This window comes from Oratosquilla oratoria, chromosome 2 (genome assembly GCF_046742065.1).
Source record: "Oratosquilla oratoria isolate Oo_2021 chromosome 2, ASM4674206v1, whole genome shotgun sequence".
NCBI classification, from domain to species: Eukaryota; Metazoa; Arthropoda; class Malacostraca; order Stomatopoda; family Squillidae; genus Oratosquilla; species Oratosquilla oratoria.
The window spans coordinates 90,524,485-90,541,984 of record NC_134778.1 but is presented as its reverse complement, the minus strand read 5'-3'; the positions used below and the strand labels follow the sequence as shown (position 1 = coordinate 90,541,984).

The 17,500-nt window shown below is 38.0% G+C and overlaps 1 protein-coding gene across 1 annotated transcript in view; it reads left to right on the top strand.

Annotated features, from left to right (window-relative positions):
* The first annotated feature begins 12,656 nt into the window (after positions 1-12,656).
* The window catches only part of LOC143041126 (murinoglobulin-1-like), a 116,520-nt gene continuing 111,676 nt past the window's right edge, over positions 12,657-17,500 (top strand). The window contains exon 1 of the mRNA XM_076212871.1: positions 12,657-12,781. Coding sequence (XP_076068986.1) covers positions 12,732-12,781 — 50 coding nt within the window. The 5' untranslated portion in view covers positions 12,657-12,731. The remainder of the gene's footprint in view (positions 12,782-17,500) is intronic.

Here is a 17,500-nt window from a genome sequence, read left to right as displayed (position 1 = left end):
AAGGCACCTGGTTTAGATAGGTCTCATGTTGTGTCTAAAGAAGGAGGTACAGTAATAGTGGACTGGCTAGTGAGGTTGTTTAAAGTGTGCCTAAGGGAGGTAGAGTGCCGGAGGATTGAAGGAGTGCCTATATAGTTCCGCTTTACAAAGGGAAAGATGACAAATGTAAGTGTAGTAGTTTTAGAGGGATCAGTTTGTTGAGTGTTGTTGGGAAGTGTTATGGGAGGGTTTTAATTAAGAGGATTAGAAGAGGAGCAGAGGGAGTAATTGGTGAGGAACAGTGTGAGTTTAGGAAGGGCAGGGGTTGCGTGGATCTGATTTTTGTGGTAAGACACATATGTGAGAAAGCGTTAACAAAAGAATAGAATTTTTTTGGCGGGTGAGGGCTTTATGTCTTTGGAAAAGTATTATAACAGGGTAGACAGAGACACACTGTGAGAGGTTTTGCAGATATATGGGATTAGGGAAATAATATTAAGGGCAGTCAAGAGTTTTTACGAAAGTAGTAGAGCCTGCGTTACAATTACAAATTAAAAAGTGAATGGTTTGAGGTAAAGGTGGGACTGCATCAGGGATGTGTCATGTCGCCATGGTTGTTCAATGTATACATGGTGGGATGGTGCGGGAGGTAAATACGGGGGTAAGGAGCAGGGAACTGGAGATGATTAAAGAAATTGAAGAAAAGTGGGAGGTGAGTCAGTTGCTGTTTGCTGACGACACTGCGCGTGTGGTAGGGTTAGAGGGAGATCAAAGGAGTTACTGACGGAGTTTGAGAAGGTATGCGACAGGAGAAAAATGAAGGTAAATGTGGGTAAAACTAAGGTAATGAGATCTACAAGGAGAGAGGATGGTATCAATTTAGAAATAAGTCTTAAAGGAGAGCGGCTGAAGGAAGTGGATAATTTTAGGTATTTGGGGTTGCATTGGCAGATAAGAGTGAAAGTGGAGGTAATTTGAAGATTGAGAGAAGCAAATAAATGCCCAAGGAGGTTAAAAATGTTTTGAAAAATAGGAATTTGGGAATGGATGCAAAGAGGAGATTATATGAAGGAGTGACTGTACAGAATTTAAGAGAGGCAGAGAGGAAATGTTTAGGTATATTTGAGATGAAATGTCTGAGAAGTATGGTAGGGGTTACAAGGTTTGGATAGAGTGAGAAACGGAGAGGTGAGGAGAAGAGCGGGAATGGAAAAGGAGATGGTAGATAGGGTTGATGAAAGAGTATTAGGATGGTTTGGACACATGGAAAGGAGTGAAAAAATATATTAGTAAAAGAGGTGTGGAAGGCAGAGGTGGATGTAATGAACATGAGGAGACGACCAAGGATTAAATGGATGGATGGGGCGATAGTTGCGTTGAGCAAAATGGGGTGTCTGTGGAGCAATAAAGGAAGAAGGGAGGAGATAGCGGTGAGTAATGAATGGCTGTGTATAATTGATAGTACGATGCAAGGGAGTGATGGGGAAAGGGGGAGTGTTTGAGGGTGGTTGTGTGAATAATTTTTGACATAGCCCAAAGGGATTTCTCCCCGTCTTCTATTGTTTCTGTATGAAGGGACTAAGAGAGGAGAATATGTCAGAATGTCCTTTAAAGAACAATTTTATAAGGTAAACTATTCTATTTTGACTAAACGTCGTTGAGGTTTACAAATACCAAAACTTTATGTCTCACCTTCATATATAACATCGCACATTCTACATAAGTACATTGCATGATAAAACGACTAGATAAGTAATAGCCAAAAAAATATGTAATACCTTCACACACAACCATCGTACATTCTGCATAAGCATGTTGCATAATAAAACGACAAAAAAAATCACTTAAAAAGAGCTAAAAGACGAAAGATTTTCCACGCTAGATATTGTTATTTCATCATAAAAGTTTACAAAGCAAAAACAATGCAGACTGCCCCGATGGTAGCACAATGTTATAAAAAGAAAATCAAGAAACAACCAATATTAACCACGTTATTTATGGTCTATGGATTACATGAACGTTCTCTTACTATATGTTACACGTATAAACGAAAACGATACATTTAATGGGTAGCTACAGTAAATATTTACCATATATATATTGTACAATATTGCATGATATATGAAATTATATATGATATGATATGATATAATATGATATCATATCATATGACATGACATGATATGATATATAACATGATATATATGATATATATGTGATATATGATATGATATGATATGATATGATATATGACATGATATAATATGATATGATGTATGATATGATATATGATATATGATATAATATATGATATTATATGATATATGAAATGATATGATGATAGGATAAAGTATATTATACCATATTATCATGTTACATCATACTATGTTTTATCATATTATATCATATATTATACTATATTCTAATATATCATTTTATATTACATATTATGTGGATAGGAGGTAAGGGAACACGGGCTGAGGGAAATACTTTTATTCCTGACTAGTTTCGCCCTGAGTGGCTTCTTCAGAGGTTCCTCTGAAGAAGCCACTCAGGGCGAAACTAGTCAGGAATAAAAGTATTTCCCTCAGCCCGTGTTCCCTTACCTCCTATCCACATTCGTCACAATGTATACACATTACATATTATATTAAATTATATCATAGTGTATTATATCATCTTATATTATATTATATTATATCATAGTATATTATATTGTATGGTATTATATTATATTATATTATATTATATTATATTATATTATATTATGTTATATTATACTATATTATATTATATTATATTATATTATATTATATTATGTTATATATTATATTATATTAGATTATATTATGTTATAATGTATTATATATTATATTATATTAGATTATATTATATTATATTATATTATATTATATTATATTATATTATATTATACTAAATTATAGTATATTATATTGTTATACTATATTATATTATATTACATTATATTATATTATGTTATATTATATCATATATTATATTATATTATATTATATTATATTACATTATATTGTATTATATAACTATATCCTATCGTATCCTACCATCTCTTATCATATCATATTATGTTATATTATATTATACTCTATTATATTATACTATATTATATTATATTATATTACATTATATTATATTATATTATATTATATCATATTATATCATATTACTGTATATTATATTATATTGTATCATATTACTGTATATTATATTACATTATATTATATTATATTATAATACATTATATTATATTATATTATATTATATTATATTATATTATATTATATTATATTATATTGTATCATATATTATATTATATTATATTATATTATATTATATTATATTATATTATATTATATTACATTATATTATATTATATTATATTATACTATTACATTATATCACCTTATGTTATATTGTATCATATCATATTATATTATATTGTATTATATAATATTATATTATACCATATTATATTATATTATATTATATTATATTGTATTATATTATATTATATTACATTATATTATGTTATATTATACTATATTATATCATATTATATTATATTGTATTGTATTATATTATATTATATTATACTATATTATATTATATAATATTAAATTATATTATATTACATTATATTATATTATATTATATTATATTATATTATATTATATTATATTATATTATATTATATTATATTACATTATATTATATTATATTATATTATATTATATTATATTATATTATATTATATCATATCACATTATATTATATTATATCATATTATGTAACAAGCGCCGGCTTCGCCATGGGCGCTTGGCTTGCGGCGCTGCTCGCTTTACAATTGGGCGCTTCGCGCCCTGCCCTTCGGGGGATTTGGCCCTTAGGGCGAGCCTGTTTCGCTCGCGGCCGTTCAATCGTCTCCGTTGCCGTGACGTCAGCGTTCTCAGCCAATCAATCGTCTCCATTGCCGTGATGTCACCACTCTTAGCCAATCCGTTGTCCCCGTTACCGCAACCTTACCACTCTCTCAGCCAATCAGATTCTCGTGGACTGTTACCAAATCACCGTCAACGGCTAGGTCATTTTACCAAACAAAGACATGTTAATTTTTTATCTATCTATTAACATTATATTATAATATCATATTATATTATATTATATTATATTATATTATATTATATTATATTATACTATATTATATTATATTATATTATATTATATTATATTATTCTATGTTATATTATATTATATTATATTATATTATACTATATTATATTATATTATATTATATTACATTATATTATATTATACTACAGTACATTATATCATATCATATTATATTATATTATATTATATTATATATTATACTATATTATATTATACTATACTATATTGTATTATATTATATTATATTATATTATATTATACTATATTATATTATATTATATTATATTATATTATATTATATTATATTAAATTATATTATATTATATAATATTATATTATATTATATTATATTATATATTATATTGTGAAATGGGGAAAGAGTATGACAGAAAATTTTGAAAGTAACAAAAAGATGTTTTGGAAGGAAGTTAAAAGAGGAAGAGTAGGCGAATCAAGTAGAAAAGAAAAGGTAAAAGGTGCAGATGGAGAGATGATAATGGAAGAGAAGGCAGTGAGATGAAGGTAGGCAGAGTATTTTAGGGAGTTGCTAAATGTGAAGGAGGATAGGGAGGGAAAGGTAGTTGCAGTGGGACGCGCTAAGAAAATGAGAATCATGAGTGAGGAAAATGGAGGAGAAATAGGGAAGGATGAAGTGAAAGCAGCTGTTAAGATGATGAGAGCAGGTAAGGTACCTGGGTCTGGATGGATGCCATGCAGAATGTCTGAAGAAAGGAGGTACAGTTATGGTGGACTGGCTGTTGAGATTATTTAAGGTTTGTTTAAGAGAGGGTAGAGTACCAGAGGACTGGAGGAGTGCCTGTATAGTTCCGCTTTACAAAGGAAAGGGGGACAAGTGTGAGTGTAGTAGTTACAGAGGGATCAGCTTGTTGAGTGTAGTTGGGAAGGTTTATGGGAGAGTCTTGATTAAAAGGATTAGGAGAGGAACAGAGGGAGTAATTGGTGAGGAACAGTGTGGTTTTAGGACAGGTAGGGGATGTGTAGATCAGATTTTTGTGGTATGACAGATATGTGAGAAAGCTATAGGAAAAGGTAAGGATGTTTTTTGGGCTTTTATGGATCTGGAAAAGGCTTACGACAAGGTAGACAGGAAGGCACTGTGGGATGTTTTGCGGATATACGAAATAGGAGGAAAGCTGTTAAGAGCAGTCAAGAGTTTTTACGAGAGTAGTAGAGCAGGTGTCAGGATTAGAAATGGAGAGAGTGAGTGGTTCGAGGTAAAGGTGGAACTTCGTCAGGGATGTGTTATGTCGCCCTGGCTGTTCAACTTGTACATGGATGGGGTGGTGCGAGAGGTAAATGCAAGGGTAGTGGGTCAGGGGTTGCAGATGATTAAAGAAAATGGAGAAAAGTGGGAGGTGAGCTAGCTGTTGTTTGCTGACGACACTGCGCTTGTAGCAGGATCAGAGGAGGGATTGAAGAAGTTAGTGACAGAGTTTGAGAAGCTGTGTGAAAGAAGGAAGCTGAAGATAAATGTGGGCAAAAGTAAGGTGATAAGATATACATGGGGAGAGAGTGACAGTAGGCTGGAAGTGAACATTAAGGGAGAGCGACTGGAGGAAGTGGATAGTTTCAGATACTTGGGTGCGAATGTGTCAGGAAAGGGAGGAGTGGGGGGTGGAGGTAGAATGTAGATTGAGAGAACCGAGTAAATACCTTGGTAGATTAAAAAGTGTAATGAGAAATAGACATCTGGAAATGGATGCTAAGAGGAGGTTATGCCAACAGCAATGTACGGAGCAGAAACATGGAACATGAGAGAGGAAGAGAGAAGGAGTTTGAATGTGTTTGAGATGAAATGTCTCAGAAGTATGATAGGGGTTACTAGGCTAGATAGAGTGAGAAATGAGGAGGTGAGGAGGAGAACAGGGGTGGAAAGGGATCTGGGAGATAGGGTTGATGAAAGAGTATTAGGATAGTTTGGACACATAGAAAGAATGAGTGAAGAAAGATTAGTAAAAGAAGTGTGGAAGGAGGAGATGGAAGGAGTGAATATGAGGGGCGTCCTATGATGAGATGGATGGATGGGGTGAAAGGGACTTTACAAAAGAGAGGAATGTCTGTAGAGGAAGGACGGGAGAGGACAGAAGATAGGGGTGAATGGAGAAGGGTTGTGTATAGATGATGCTGTGATGCATGAGGGGGAGTGGAAGGGGAATGGGGGGTGAGGAAGTATGTATGAGAAAAATTTTGACGCAGCCCGAAGGGATTCTCCCCGTCTTCTCCTTTCCTGCATGAGGGGACGGAGAGGGGGGTCGCCGAATTTATGAAGCGGCCTTGCTGTGGTTGTGCTGTGTCTTGCGACACTGCTTCTGACCCAGGGCAGTGGACAGGATGCAGGGATGACCCGTCATCCAGGAGGTGCCAAGATAAGAGGGAGGGAGGAAGATGGAGGGGATTGGAATATGTGGGAAATGAAATGGGTGGGAGTGATTTATATGCCTTTTTCTTTTTTTGGCTACCTCCCGTGTAAGGGGGAAAAAGCCTTTGGTATATGTATGTATGTATATCCAGTAAAGGATAGAGTAGAACTAGGAGTGGAGGAGGAATGGGGATGGTCCAAGGAGGGAGTCATAAGGTGTGCAAAGATGGTGTATGGAACAAGGAGGGCGGGAGGAAATAGAAGGAAGGGTAGTGAGTGGTGGGATGAGGAAGCAAAGAAAGGCGTAGAAGAGAGGAAGCAGGCATTCATAGATTGGCTACAATTTAGGACGAGGGAATCGTATGAGAGGTACAAAATAAAGAGAAGGGAAGTTAAGCATAAGATAAAGGAAGCAAAGTGGAGAGCAGATGTGAAATGGGGTAAGAGTATGACAGAAATTTTTGAAAGTAATAAAAAAAATGTTTTGGAAGGAAATTAAAATAGAAAGAGGAGGCAATTCAAGTAGAAAAGAAAAGATAAAAGGTGCAGATGGAGAGATGATAATGGAAGAGAAGGCAGTGAGATGAAGGTAGGCAGAGTATTTTAGGGAGTTGCTAAATGTGAAGGAGGATAGGGAGGGAAAGGTAGTTGCAGTGGGAAGCGCTAAGAAAATGAGAGTCATGAGTGAAGAAAATGGGGGAGAAATATGGAAGGATGAAGTGAAAGCAGCTGTTAAGATAATGAGAGAAAGTAAGGCACTTGGTCTGGATGGATGCCATGCAGAATGTCTGAAGAAAGGGGGTACAGTTATGGTGGACTGGCTGGTGAGGTTATTTAATGTTTGTTTAAGAGAGGGTAGAGTACCAGAGGACTGGAGGAGTGCCTGTATAGTTCCGCTTTACAAAGGAAAGGGGGACAAGTGTGAGTGTTGTAGTTTCAGAGGCTTATGGGAGAGTTTTGATTGAGAGAATTAGGAGAGGAACAGAGGGAGTAATTGGTGAGGAATAATATGGGTTTAGGACAGGTAGAGGTTGTGTAGATCAGATTTTTGTGGTAAGACAGATATGTGAGAAAGCTATAGGAAAAGGTAAGGATGTTTTTTGGGCTTTTATGGATCTGGAAAAGGCTTACGACAGAGTAGACAGGAAGGCACTGTGGGAGGTACTGCAGATATATGGGATAGAAGGAAAGCTGTTAAGAGCAGTCAAGAGTTTTTACGAGAGTAGTAGAGCTTGTGCTAGGATTAGAAATGGAGAGAGTCAATGGTTTGAGGTAAAGGTGAGACTTCGTCAGGGATGTGTTATGTCGCCCTGGCTGTTCAATCTTTACATGGATGGGGTGGTGCGAGAGGTGAATGCAAGGGTAGTGGGTCAGAGATTGCAGATGATTAAAGAAAATGGAGAAAAGTGGGAGGTGAGCCAGTTGTTCTTTGCTGACGACACTGCGCTTGTAACAGGATCAGAGGAGGGATTGAGGAAGTTAGTGACAGAGTTTGAGAGGGTGTGTGAAAGAAGGAAGCTGAAGATAAATGTGGGCAAAAGTAAGGTGATGAGATGTACAAGGGGAGAGAGTGACAGTAGGCTGGAAGTGAGCATAAAGGGTGAAAGACTGGAGGAAGTGGATAGTTTTAGATATTGTATTATATTATACAGTATTATAGTATACTATATGTTATATTATATTATACTATACTATATTATATTGTATTAAATTATATTATATTATATTAAATTATATTATATTATATTATACCATATTATATTATATTATATAATAAATTGTAATATATTATATTATATTATATTGTATTATATCATATATTATATTATATTATATTATATTATATTATATCATATTATATTATACTATATTATATTATATATTATATTATATTATATTATATTAAATTATATGATATCGTATTATATTATATTATATTATATCATATTATATTATATCATATTTTATTATGTCATATTATATCATACTATATTATGTTATATTATATTATATTATATTACATTATATCATATTATATTTTATTTTATTTTATTTTATTTTATCTTATTTTATATTATATTATATTATATTATATTATATTATATTTTATTGTATTATATTATATTATATTATATTATATTATATTATATTATATTATATTATATTATTTTTTATATTAGATTAGGTTTTATTATATCATACATCATATTATATTGTACCATATTATACATACATATACCAAGGCTTTGCCCCCTTTCACGGGAGGTAGCCAAAGAGGAAAAGGCATAAAATCATTCCCACCAATTCCATCCCTAAATACACTCCACTCCCCTCCACCCTCCCTCTTATCTTAGCACCTCCTGGATGACGGGTCATCCCTGCACCTTGTCCACTGCCCTGGGTCAGAAGCAGTGTCGCAAGTCACAGCACATCCAAAGCAAGGCCGCTTAATTAAATCGGCGACTCCCCCTCTCCGTCCCCCCATGCATAAAAGGAGAAGACGGGGAGAAATCCCTTCGGGCTGCGTCAAATTTTGTTCACACATACTACCTCACCCCCCATCCCCCCACCCATTCCACCTCATGTATCACAACATCATCCATATACAACCATTCTCCATTCACCCCTATCTTCTGTCCTCTCCCGTCCTTCCTCAATAGACATTCACCTCTTCCCCAAAGCCCCCTTCATCCCATCCATCCATCTCATCCTAGGACGTCCCCTCATGTTCACTACCTCCACATCTGCCTTCCATACCTCTTTTACCAGTCTTTCTTCACTCATTCTTTCCATGTGTCCAAACCATCCCAATACTCTTTCATCAACCCTATCTCCCAACTCCCTTTCCACCCCTGTTCTCCTCCTCACCTCCTCATTTCTCACTCTATCTAGCCTAGTAACCCCCATCATACTTCTCAGACACCTTATCTCAAACACATTCAAACTCCTTCTCTCTTCCTCTCTTATGTTCCATGTTTCTGCCCCAAACAGTGCTGTTGGCACAATCACTCCTTCATACAGTCTCCTCTTAGCATCCATTCCCAAATGTCTATTCCTCATAACACTTTTCAATCCACCAAGGCATTTACTCGCTTCTCTCAATCTACATTCTACCTCCGCCTCCATTCCACCTTTTCCTGCCACATTTGCACCCAAGTATCTAAAACCATCCACTTCCTCCAGTCACTCTCCCTTAATGCTCACTTCCAGTCTGCTGCCACTTTCACCCCTTGTACATCTCATCACCTTACTTTTACCCACATTTATATTCAGCTTTCTTCTATCACACACTCTCCCAAACTCTGTCACCAACTTCCTCAATCCCTCCTCCAATCCTGTCACAAGCCCAGTGTCGTCAGCAAACAACAGCTGGCTCACCTCCCATTTTTCTCCATTTTCTTTAACCATCTCCAATCCCTGACCCACCACCCTTGCATTTACCTCTCGCACCACCCCATCCATGTACAAGTTGAACAGCCAGGGCGACATAACGCATCCCTGACGAAGTTCCACCTTTACCTCGAACCACTCACTCTCTCCATTTCTAATCCTAACACATGCTCTACTACTCTCGTAAAAACTCTTGACAGCTCCAAGAAGCTTTCCTCCTATCCCGTATATCCGCAAAACCTCCCACAGTGCCTTCCTGTCTACCCTGTCGTAAGCCTTTTCCAGATCCATAAAAGCCAAAAAAAACATCCTTTCCCTTTCCTATATCTTTCTCACATATCTGTCATACCACAAAAATCTGATCTACACAACCTCTACCCGTCCTAAATCCACACTGTTCCTCACCAATTATGCTATATTATATTGTATTATATTATATCATATTATATCTTATTATGTTATATCATACTATTTTGTATTATATCATATTATGCTAATGCATACCGTTCGAGGAAGAGCGTGATGTGTTGGACTAGGTGTTCGTTTCTGTCGTCCAATCTTTCTAAATATCACGAATGTAGCTTATGTTTGTGTTGGTTGAGTGGACTGAAGTTGGCAGCTGGGTGTAGGGATTCAGGGGTTCTGAAGTCTTTCCATCGCGAATCCGTGATGATCCGGACTCTAAAGCATTCTAAAGCTTTCGATTGGAGTACTTGTTTGTGAAGTATATCATCCCGGAGACCGGCACAGTAACGGCATGACTAGCGTTAGGTGCAATCAACGTTCGATGAATAGTGCTGTGGCTTTGAAGAGCAGCCTTATCCTTCCCTCCATTTCTTGACCTAAATAATCTTTTGACGACCATCAATGAGCTACCCAGTTTACAAGTGTGGTCCTTCACTGGTATGTTTGTGCTGTTTACATTCAATCAACATACATACGAGCTAAGTTTCATTACATGGTTGTGTCTTGCATACGATCTGCCTGCTGAAGTCAGAAAGAATGGCATTGGGTGGTTTGTCTCTTGTGTGTGTGTACGTGTGTGCGTGCGTGTGTGTGTGTGTGTGTGTGTGTGTGTGTGTGTGTGTGTGTGTGTGTGTGTGTGTGTGTGTGTGTGTGTGTGTGTGTGTGTGTGTGCGTGTGCGCGCGCGCGCGCGCGCGTGTGTGTGTGTGTGTGTGTGTGTGTGTGTGTGTGTGTGTGTGTGTGTGTGTGTGTGTGTGTGTGTGTGTGTGTGTGTGTGTGTGTGTGTGTCTACACAACCCCGAAAATAGATACAACATAGATAACACGTTTTTAGATAAATCTGAGTGCGAGAGGGACTTAGGAGTTCTGGTGAGTCCGGACCTTAAAATCAGGAAGCAGTGCATTAGCACCAGAAATAAAGCTAACACAGCATTAGGTTTCATTGCTAGGACGGTAACGAATAGAAGTGCAGAGGTAATTATCAAAATCTATCTAGCGATAGTTAGACCCATCCTTGACTATGCGGTACAGTTTTGGTCTCCGTCCTACAGAATGGACATAAATTCACTAGAATCAGTACAGAGAAGAATGACCAAAATGATACAAGGACTCGGAAATTTGCCTTACGAAGAGAGGCTTAGCCACCTAAACTTACACTCTCTGGAAAGACGCAGAGTGCGGGATGATCTAATAGAAGTGTTCAAGTGGATCAAAGGCTATAACAAGGGTGATGCAAACAAGGTCATCATAATAAAACAACAGGGCAGGACTCGCAGTAATGGGAATAAACTGGACAAATTTAGATTTAAGAAGGAAATAGGCAAGAATTGGTTTACTAATAGGGTGGTCGATGAATGGAATAAACTTAGTAACCATGTAGTAAGCGCTGAAACTATCAGTTGTTTTAAAAAACGATTAGACAACTTTATGGATGGGGATGACAGGTGGTGATGGATACGGAGCTGCCTAGTGTAGACCTTATGGTCTTTTGCAGTCTCCTTTATTCTTATGTTCTTATGTTCTTGTGTGTGTGTGTGTGTGTGTGTGTGTGTGTGTGTGTGTGTGTGTGTGTGTGTGTGTGTGTGTGTGTGTGTGTGTGTGTGTGTGTGTGTGTGTGTGTGTGTGTGTGTGTGTGTGTGTGTGTGTGTGTGTTAGTGTGCGTGTGTATTCACCTTGGTCTCTGGATCACGTGTTGGACTCGTGATCGACAGCTATTTCCCTCCCGGAAGAGAGCTCAGAGCTCGTATGACCGATGTATGGGTAATGCTATGACCTTGTACACACACACACACCCAACTCCCCGCCCACGAGAGTCGGAGTAACGACCCGAAGCGCAGCGATACCGAAATAATTTCGGCCCTGGGCAGGATTCGAACCAGGTGCTGACGCACCTCCGTGCTGACAGTCCAGTACTCTATGAAGCGCGCCACCGAGTCGTGTGTGTGTGTGTGTGTGTGTGTGTGTGTGTGTGTGTGTGTGTGTGTGTGTGTGTGTGTGTGTGTGTGTGTGTGTGTGTGTGTGTGTGTGTGTGTGTGTGTGTGTGTGTGTGATTCACCATGGTCTTGGATCACGTGTTGGCCTCGTGATCGACAGCTATCCCCCCACCCCCCAGAAAAAGAGCTCAGAGCTCGTATATGAGCTCAGAGCGGGAATGTGTGTGTGCGTACGCTAACAATACGTGTGATCAAGGTCATTGAGTCGGTTTTTTCTTCGGGAACGTCCCTGCCTGACAATGAGCGGAGCTGAGGGGGCCAGTCCGTTGAACAAGCGGGCAAGGTGTAGACGTGTGTGCAGTACGTCCGGGAAAGGATGAGGAACTTGGTGATTTTTCTGGCGGCCCTGGTCGCTGTCGTCCAAGGGTAAGTGAACGGGACCTTTGTTGGTATCTTGCATATCCGGTTCATATGACCACATTCCACTTTACCAATTACATGTTACTGTCATAGGCCGGTTGAGTAGTGGATTGTGGTGCCCGCTCTTGCAGATATGGGAGCGACGGTATGCAGACACCAAACCGGCTGGTGGCTACTTGTTACAATATACATTTAGGGCACGCACACATCGCATCAATTATTTATTCAAGATAATGGTACCGACACTGTCCTCGCAAGGAAGTTTTTTTTTTGTTTTTTTTGTGACACTTGTACTTGTCCCAGTCAACGTAAATGAATTTAGCTTTTGCGATGAAATATCCATTGGGTAATGAAAAACGCTTTTTCAACTCCAGTATGAAAGAGCATTCAATGAGATTATTGTATAAGCTGCATAGCATTGTATGGTACTGTATAGCGTTGTATTGACAGTGAAGTAAAAATAATTATTATAGCTAGAAATAAATAATCGCATAGGACGATTTTTTCAGCAAATTCATGTTAGTTTGTATAAGAAAAACGATTGAATTTACCAGCTGTCGAGTAGTTGATATCACGGTACAATATTTTCGGTAAAATTTTAGAAGTAACTTACGCGATGTGACAATAAAAAAAAATGGAAATTATATAATATCAACGTAATATACGTTATTCCAGGCGGAAATCAATAACAGGAAAAGGTGATAAAAGCTATAATGAAACAAGCGTAGACTTTTCGATTGCTCGAGACTCGATCTTTGGTAGATTCGGAGGTCGAAGAAATTAAAGTATGATATTCATCTGTTCTAACCTAACCTAACCTACCTACCTAACCTAACCTGCATTTAGTAATGCGGTACGTGTAATTCTAGATGTCATTAGGGTCGTCGTCGGGCTCTTCGACCTCCGAATCTATCAAAGATGTCTAAAGGAGTCGACGCGACTTAGTTCGTTTGTGCATAGCTATTAGTAACGTTTTCTGTTATTGAATTCCACACAGAAAAATATTACATTGATGTATTTTAAATTTACAAAATTGATATGATGTAGATGTTAAATGTAAATACGTACCACAAATATAATTATCACAATATTGGCACAATATTTATTTAAAGTAATTCACATCTGAAATATTTATTTTACTTCTGAAAAGGCTTATATAAGCACTGGTGCCTTATAATGTATAAGTCAATTGTAAATACGTTCCACAAAAATTAATCTGGCTCTACAGTCATAACCCCCAACCCCCCACCAAAGAATCATCTGGACTCAGCACCGCATTCTAAACAAAATAAAATCTTTCCATTTTTCTTGCGTCTGGCAGAGGAAGTTTTCATTCTCAGAGTCAAGAGACTCCAGCAACTAGCTGTCATTATTGTTTATTTACATGAAGAGCAGAAAAGGGCGAGTGAGGGAGTAAAGTGCCTTAAAAAGATTGTTCAAACCAAGCTTATGGCTTCGTTAATATGACAATCACTATTTAAGTTATGACCTAATTTCAACATAAACAGCATGGGGATTGGGGATAGGAAGGGCTCATGACTGAATAAGATATATGCGTATGTACATGTAAACATATATGTGAACATTATATATACGTATGTATGCATGTATGCATATATGTACGAGTAGATATGTAAGTATGTATGCATGAATGTCGTGTGTGTGTGTGTGTCCGCGCGTGTGCGTGTGTATGTATGCGCGTGCGTGTGCGTACGTGTGTGTGTTGTGTGCCTGTGCGTGTGTGCGCATGTGCATGTACGTGCGTGTGCGTCCGTGTGCATGCACGTGAGCGTGTGTTTTTGTGTGTATGGGTATGTGCGTTTCTACTCCCTTTAGTACAACCATCATCCAAAATGAAACTGCAGGAGAATAGATACGGGGGATACTTCCCAGCCTTGCGTTTGCACCTACATTAATAGACTGGTGTCCTCAAAGACCAAATCTATTATCACCTTAGGACTTTTTCTACCGTACACTTTAAATGTTCCTTGTTTTTGTAATTTTCTCTCCTCCTCACCCTATTAACACTGCTACTCTTCTCTACTTCGAAAAGAAAACAAGTATTGTATATCTGATGTATGTTCCAAGTCAAATTTAGAGCTACAGATTAATATAATGGATATTTCTTAAACAATTTACAAGTTACGTCGGGTATGATGGCTGTTGTGCAATGATGAAACATTGCCATATCTCAATATACAATGATATCGTAGTTAACAAGCAAATGTGAGATGAGTTTACCATAGGGCTGCAAGTTTTTTTTTTTTACACCAATTCATGCGTTGATAGGGTCCGACAAGTAAACGCGCATAAAATCACCAGTTCTAACCCAGAAGAAGGTGAGAAGCCTACACCAGGAGGCGCGTAGCTGCGGTTGACGCCCTATTGTGCGCCTAGACTGTTGAGACAAGTAACAGTCATCACCTAAGCAGTCGCTTGATAAGGCACGGAAGTCACATTACATCTATGGTTGCTGACAAGTACCGTTGTATACATCTAGTGTGCACATCCTATAACACAATTCAAGCCACTTGCCACGATCTGCTATTGCTCTGTGACTTTAAATCATCCTGTTCTGCAGTGCAAGCGCCCAAGTGACGCAAGCTGCCATTCTCAATGGCCCACAGGCAGTAGTATCTTGTAGGCCTCCGTAACCCAATCAACCCAGCTGCACGCTCAAACTGGTTTTCACAATGTAGCTTTCTCCATGCTAGTTTTTACATGTGCGTTGCTATTACATTTTTTTTATGAAATTATCTCTCTGCATTTGCAGTGAACAATTTCTTTCACTAATACTTCATATGACAAGCCATTCAACACTGCTTTCTATTTCTTCAATTATGAATGTTCCCTGTGCAAGAGCTGGAACTTCCAACTACTGTTGTTTGTGTTCGTTTTTTTTTTTTCGATGATTATCGCATAAAAGGATCACGCCTTATTTTATTCCTATTTATCTTCGGGTAGCAGAGCATAACATCTTTTCACGAAAACTACTCCCCCTAACCCGGTTTTACAAACCATAACGACCATCCATGCGCTCGAACTGGCGTTGGCAAATCAATTTGCTTGGATGCGGAAGGAGTGAGGGTGCGCTGTACTTTGGGGACGCAATGCGATGTGGCCCAAGCGCATACCTTCCATGGGCGCGCCACGTTAAGGATGGTGAATGGGAGTGGAGTGTGTTGGGATGAAATGGGTGGGAGTGGAATCATGCCTTTTGACCTTGGCTACATCTCTTGCAAGGGAGAAAAACCCCTTGGTATATGTAGTATGTTTCTGATGCTCTTTTTCACCTTTATTACAATTTTTTTCTCTTGTTTTGATATCTAAATTTCCAAAGTTCATATAACATTTCTTAATTTTTTCAGTATTATCACTTCTAAAAAGTATCTCGCCTAATCATTCTAGAGTATTTTCTTGATATATTTGTAATTTTCTGTGTAATCTTTTCGCTGAGGCAACATTCTCCAAGCCGAGTGGCGCTGTCGTCAAACCAGAACAAAATTCATATATTAGGCTTACATCATCACACCAGACCTGAGAGGAGCTTGCTCAGTATGCTCAGACCGATAGAGAAAGTAAACCTCTAGGAGTAGCAGGATTTGAGCTCTGGCCGATGTCGTGCGCAGAGAGATCAAAACTAACCGGTCAAAGGTCATGTAGAACGCAATGGAAATAAGCTTACATGCTTGTTTGTATTATCCTCGGCATTTGTAATTGCTATTTCGAAGTATGTGTTCTTTTCTTTATCTGCACTTCATTTATGTTGATTCAATGCCAAATAAAATTTCAATACATTACATTATATTACATTACATTACATTTCATTTCATTACATCACATACATTACACAAGATCAATAGGAGACACTCGTCCATACACCCGGGTCGAAATAGCATGATAGGCATTTTTGGAATGAGGAATACGGAAACAACGACACACGCATAAAAACGAGGAAAATTATGAGAGAGCCGTAAATGTAATAATTTCAGCAGTGTAAGAGACTGGGAAATCGCTACAAATTCTGAACTCCGTATAAACGAGTATACTCGGTCATCTGAAACCTGAACGTTTGACAATGGAGGAGGGGAGTTACCTCTGTGGTGCCAGGATTAGGGGTTAAGGAGGGTATCTAGTGAATGAAACTATCCATAGGGACCCAGAAAACGGAACATTGCAAGAATACTTAGACTGTCTGGCCAAGCACACCCGTCTCCCTAAAGAACTCCATGGCTGGAACGAGGTTTTCCAATAAATCCCATATAGATTACAATTTTGTTATTGGCGTGTATGATTGTGTACTATGCAGTCTTCCATAATGTGTTGTACAATATGACAGAACGTATTAACAACCGAACCTTGATATTGCGTTTGGCACGGGTGGCAGCCAGACGGTTCTTAGAGATGCAATGCAGAAACGGGCTCATTGAGACGTCGCGTTGTGGTGTTTCCCGCACCTAAAAGTAAGTATGCCAGTAGTAGACAGATACATCGACAGGATGTAAGGTAAAGTGGAGTTACTCAAGCTTTTTATTACCACCAAGGTAAATTTGACGGCAACCACGTTGAAAAAAGATATCCGGTTCGGTGAGATTAATTAAAACACACACACACGCACACGCACACACACACGCGCGCGCGCGCACACACGTCATCTCAAACCCATCTCCACCCCGATTCCGGCTCGACAATGCGTATTGTCTGCTCTCCAGGTTTGGGAGGAGG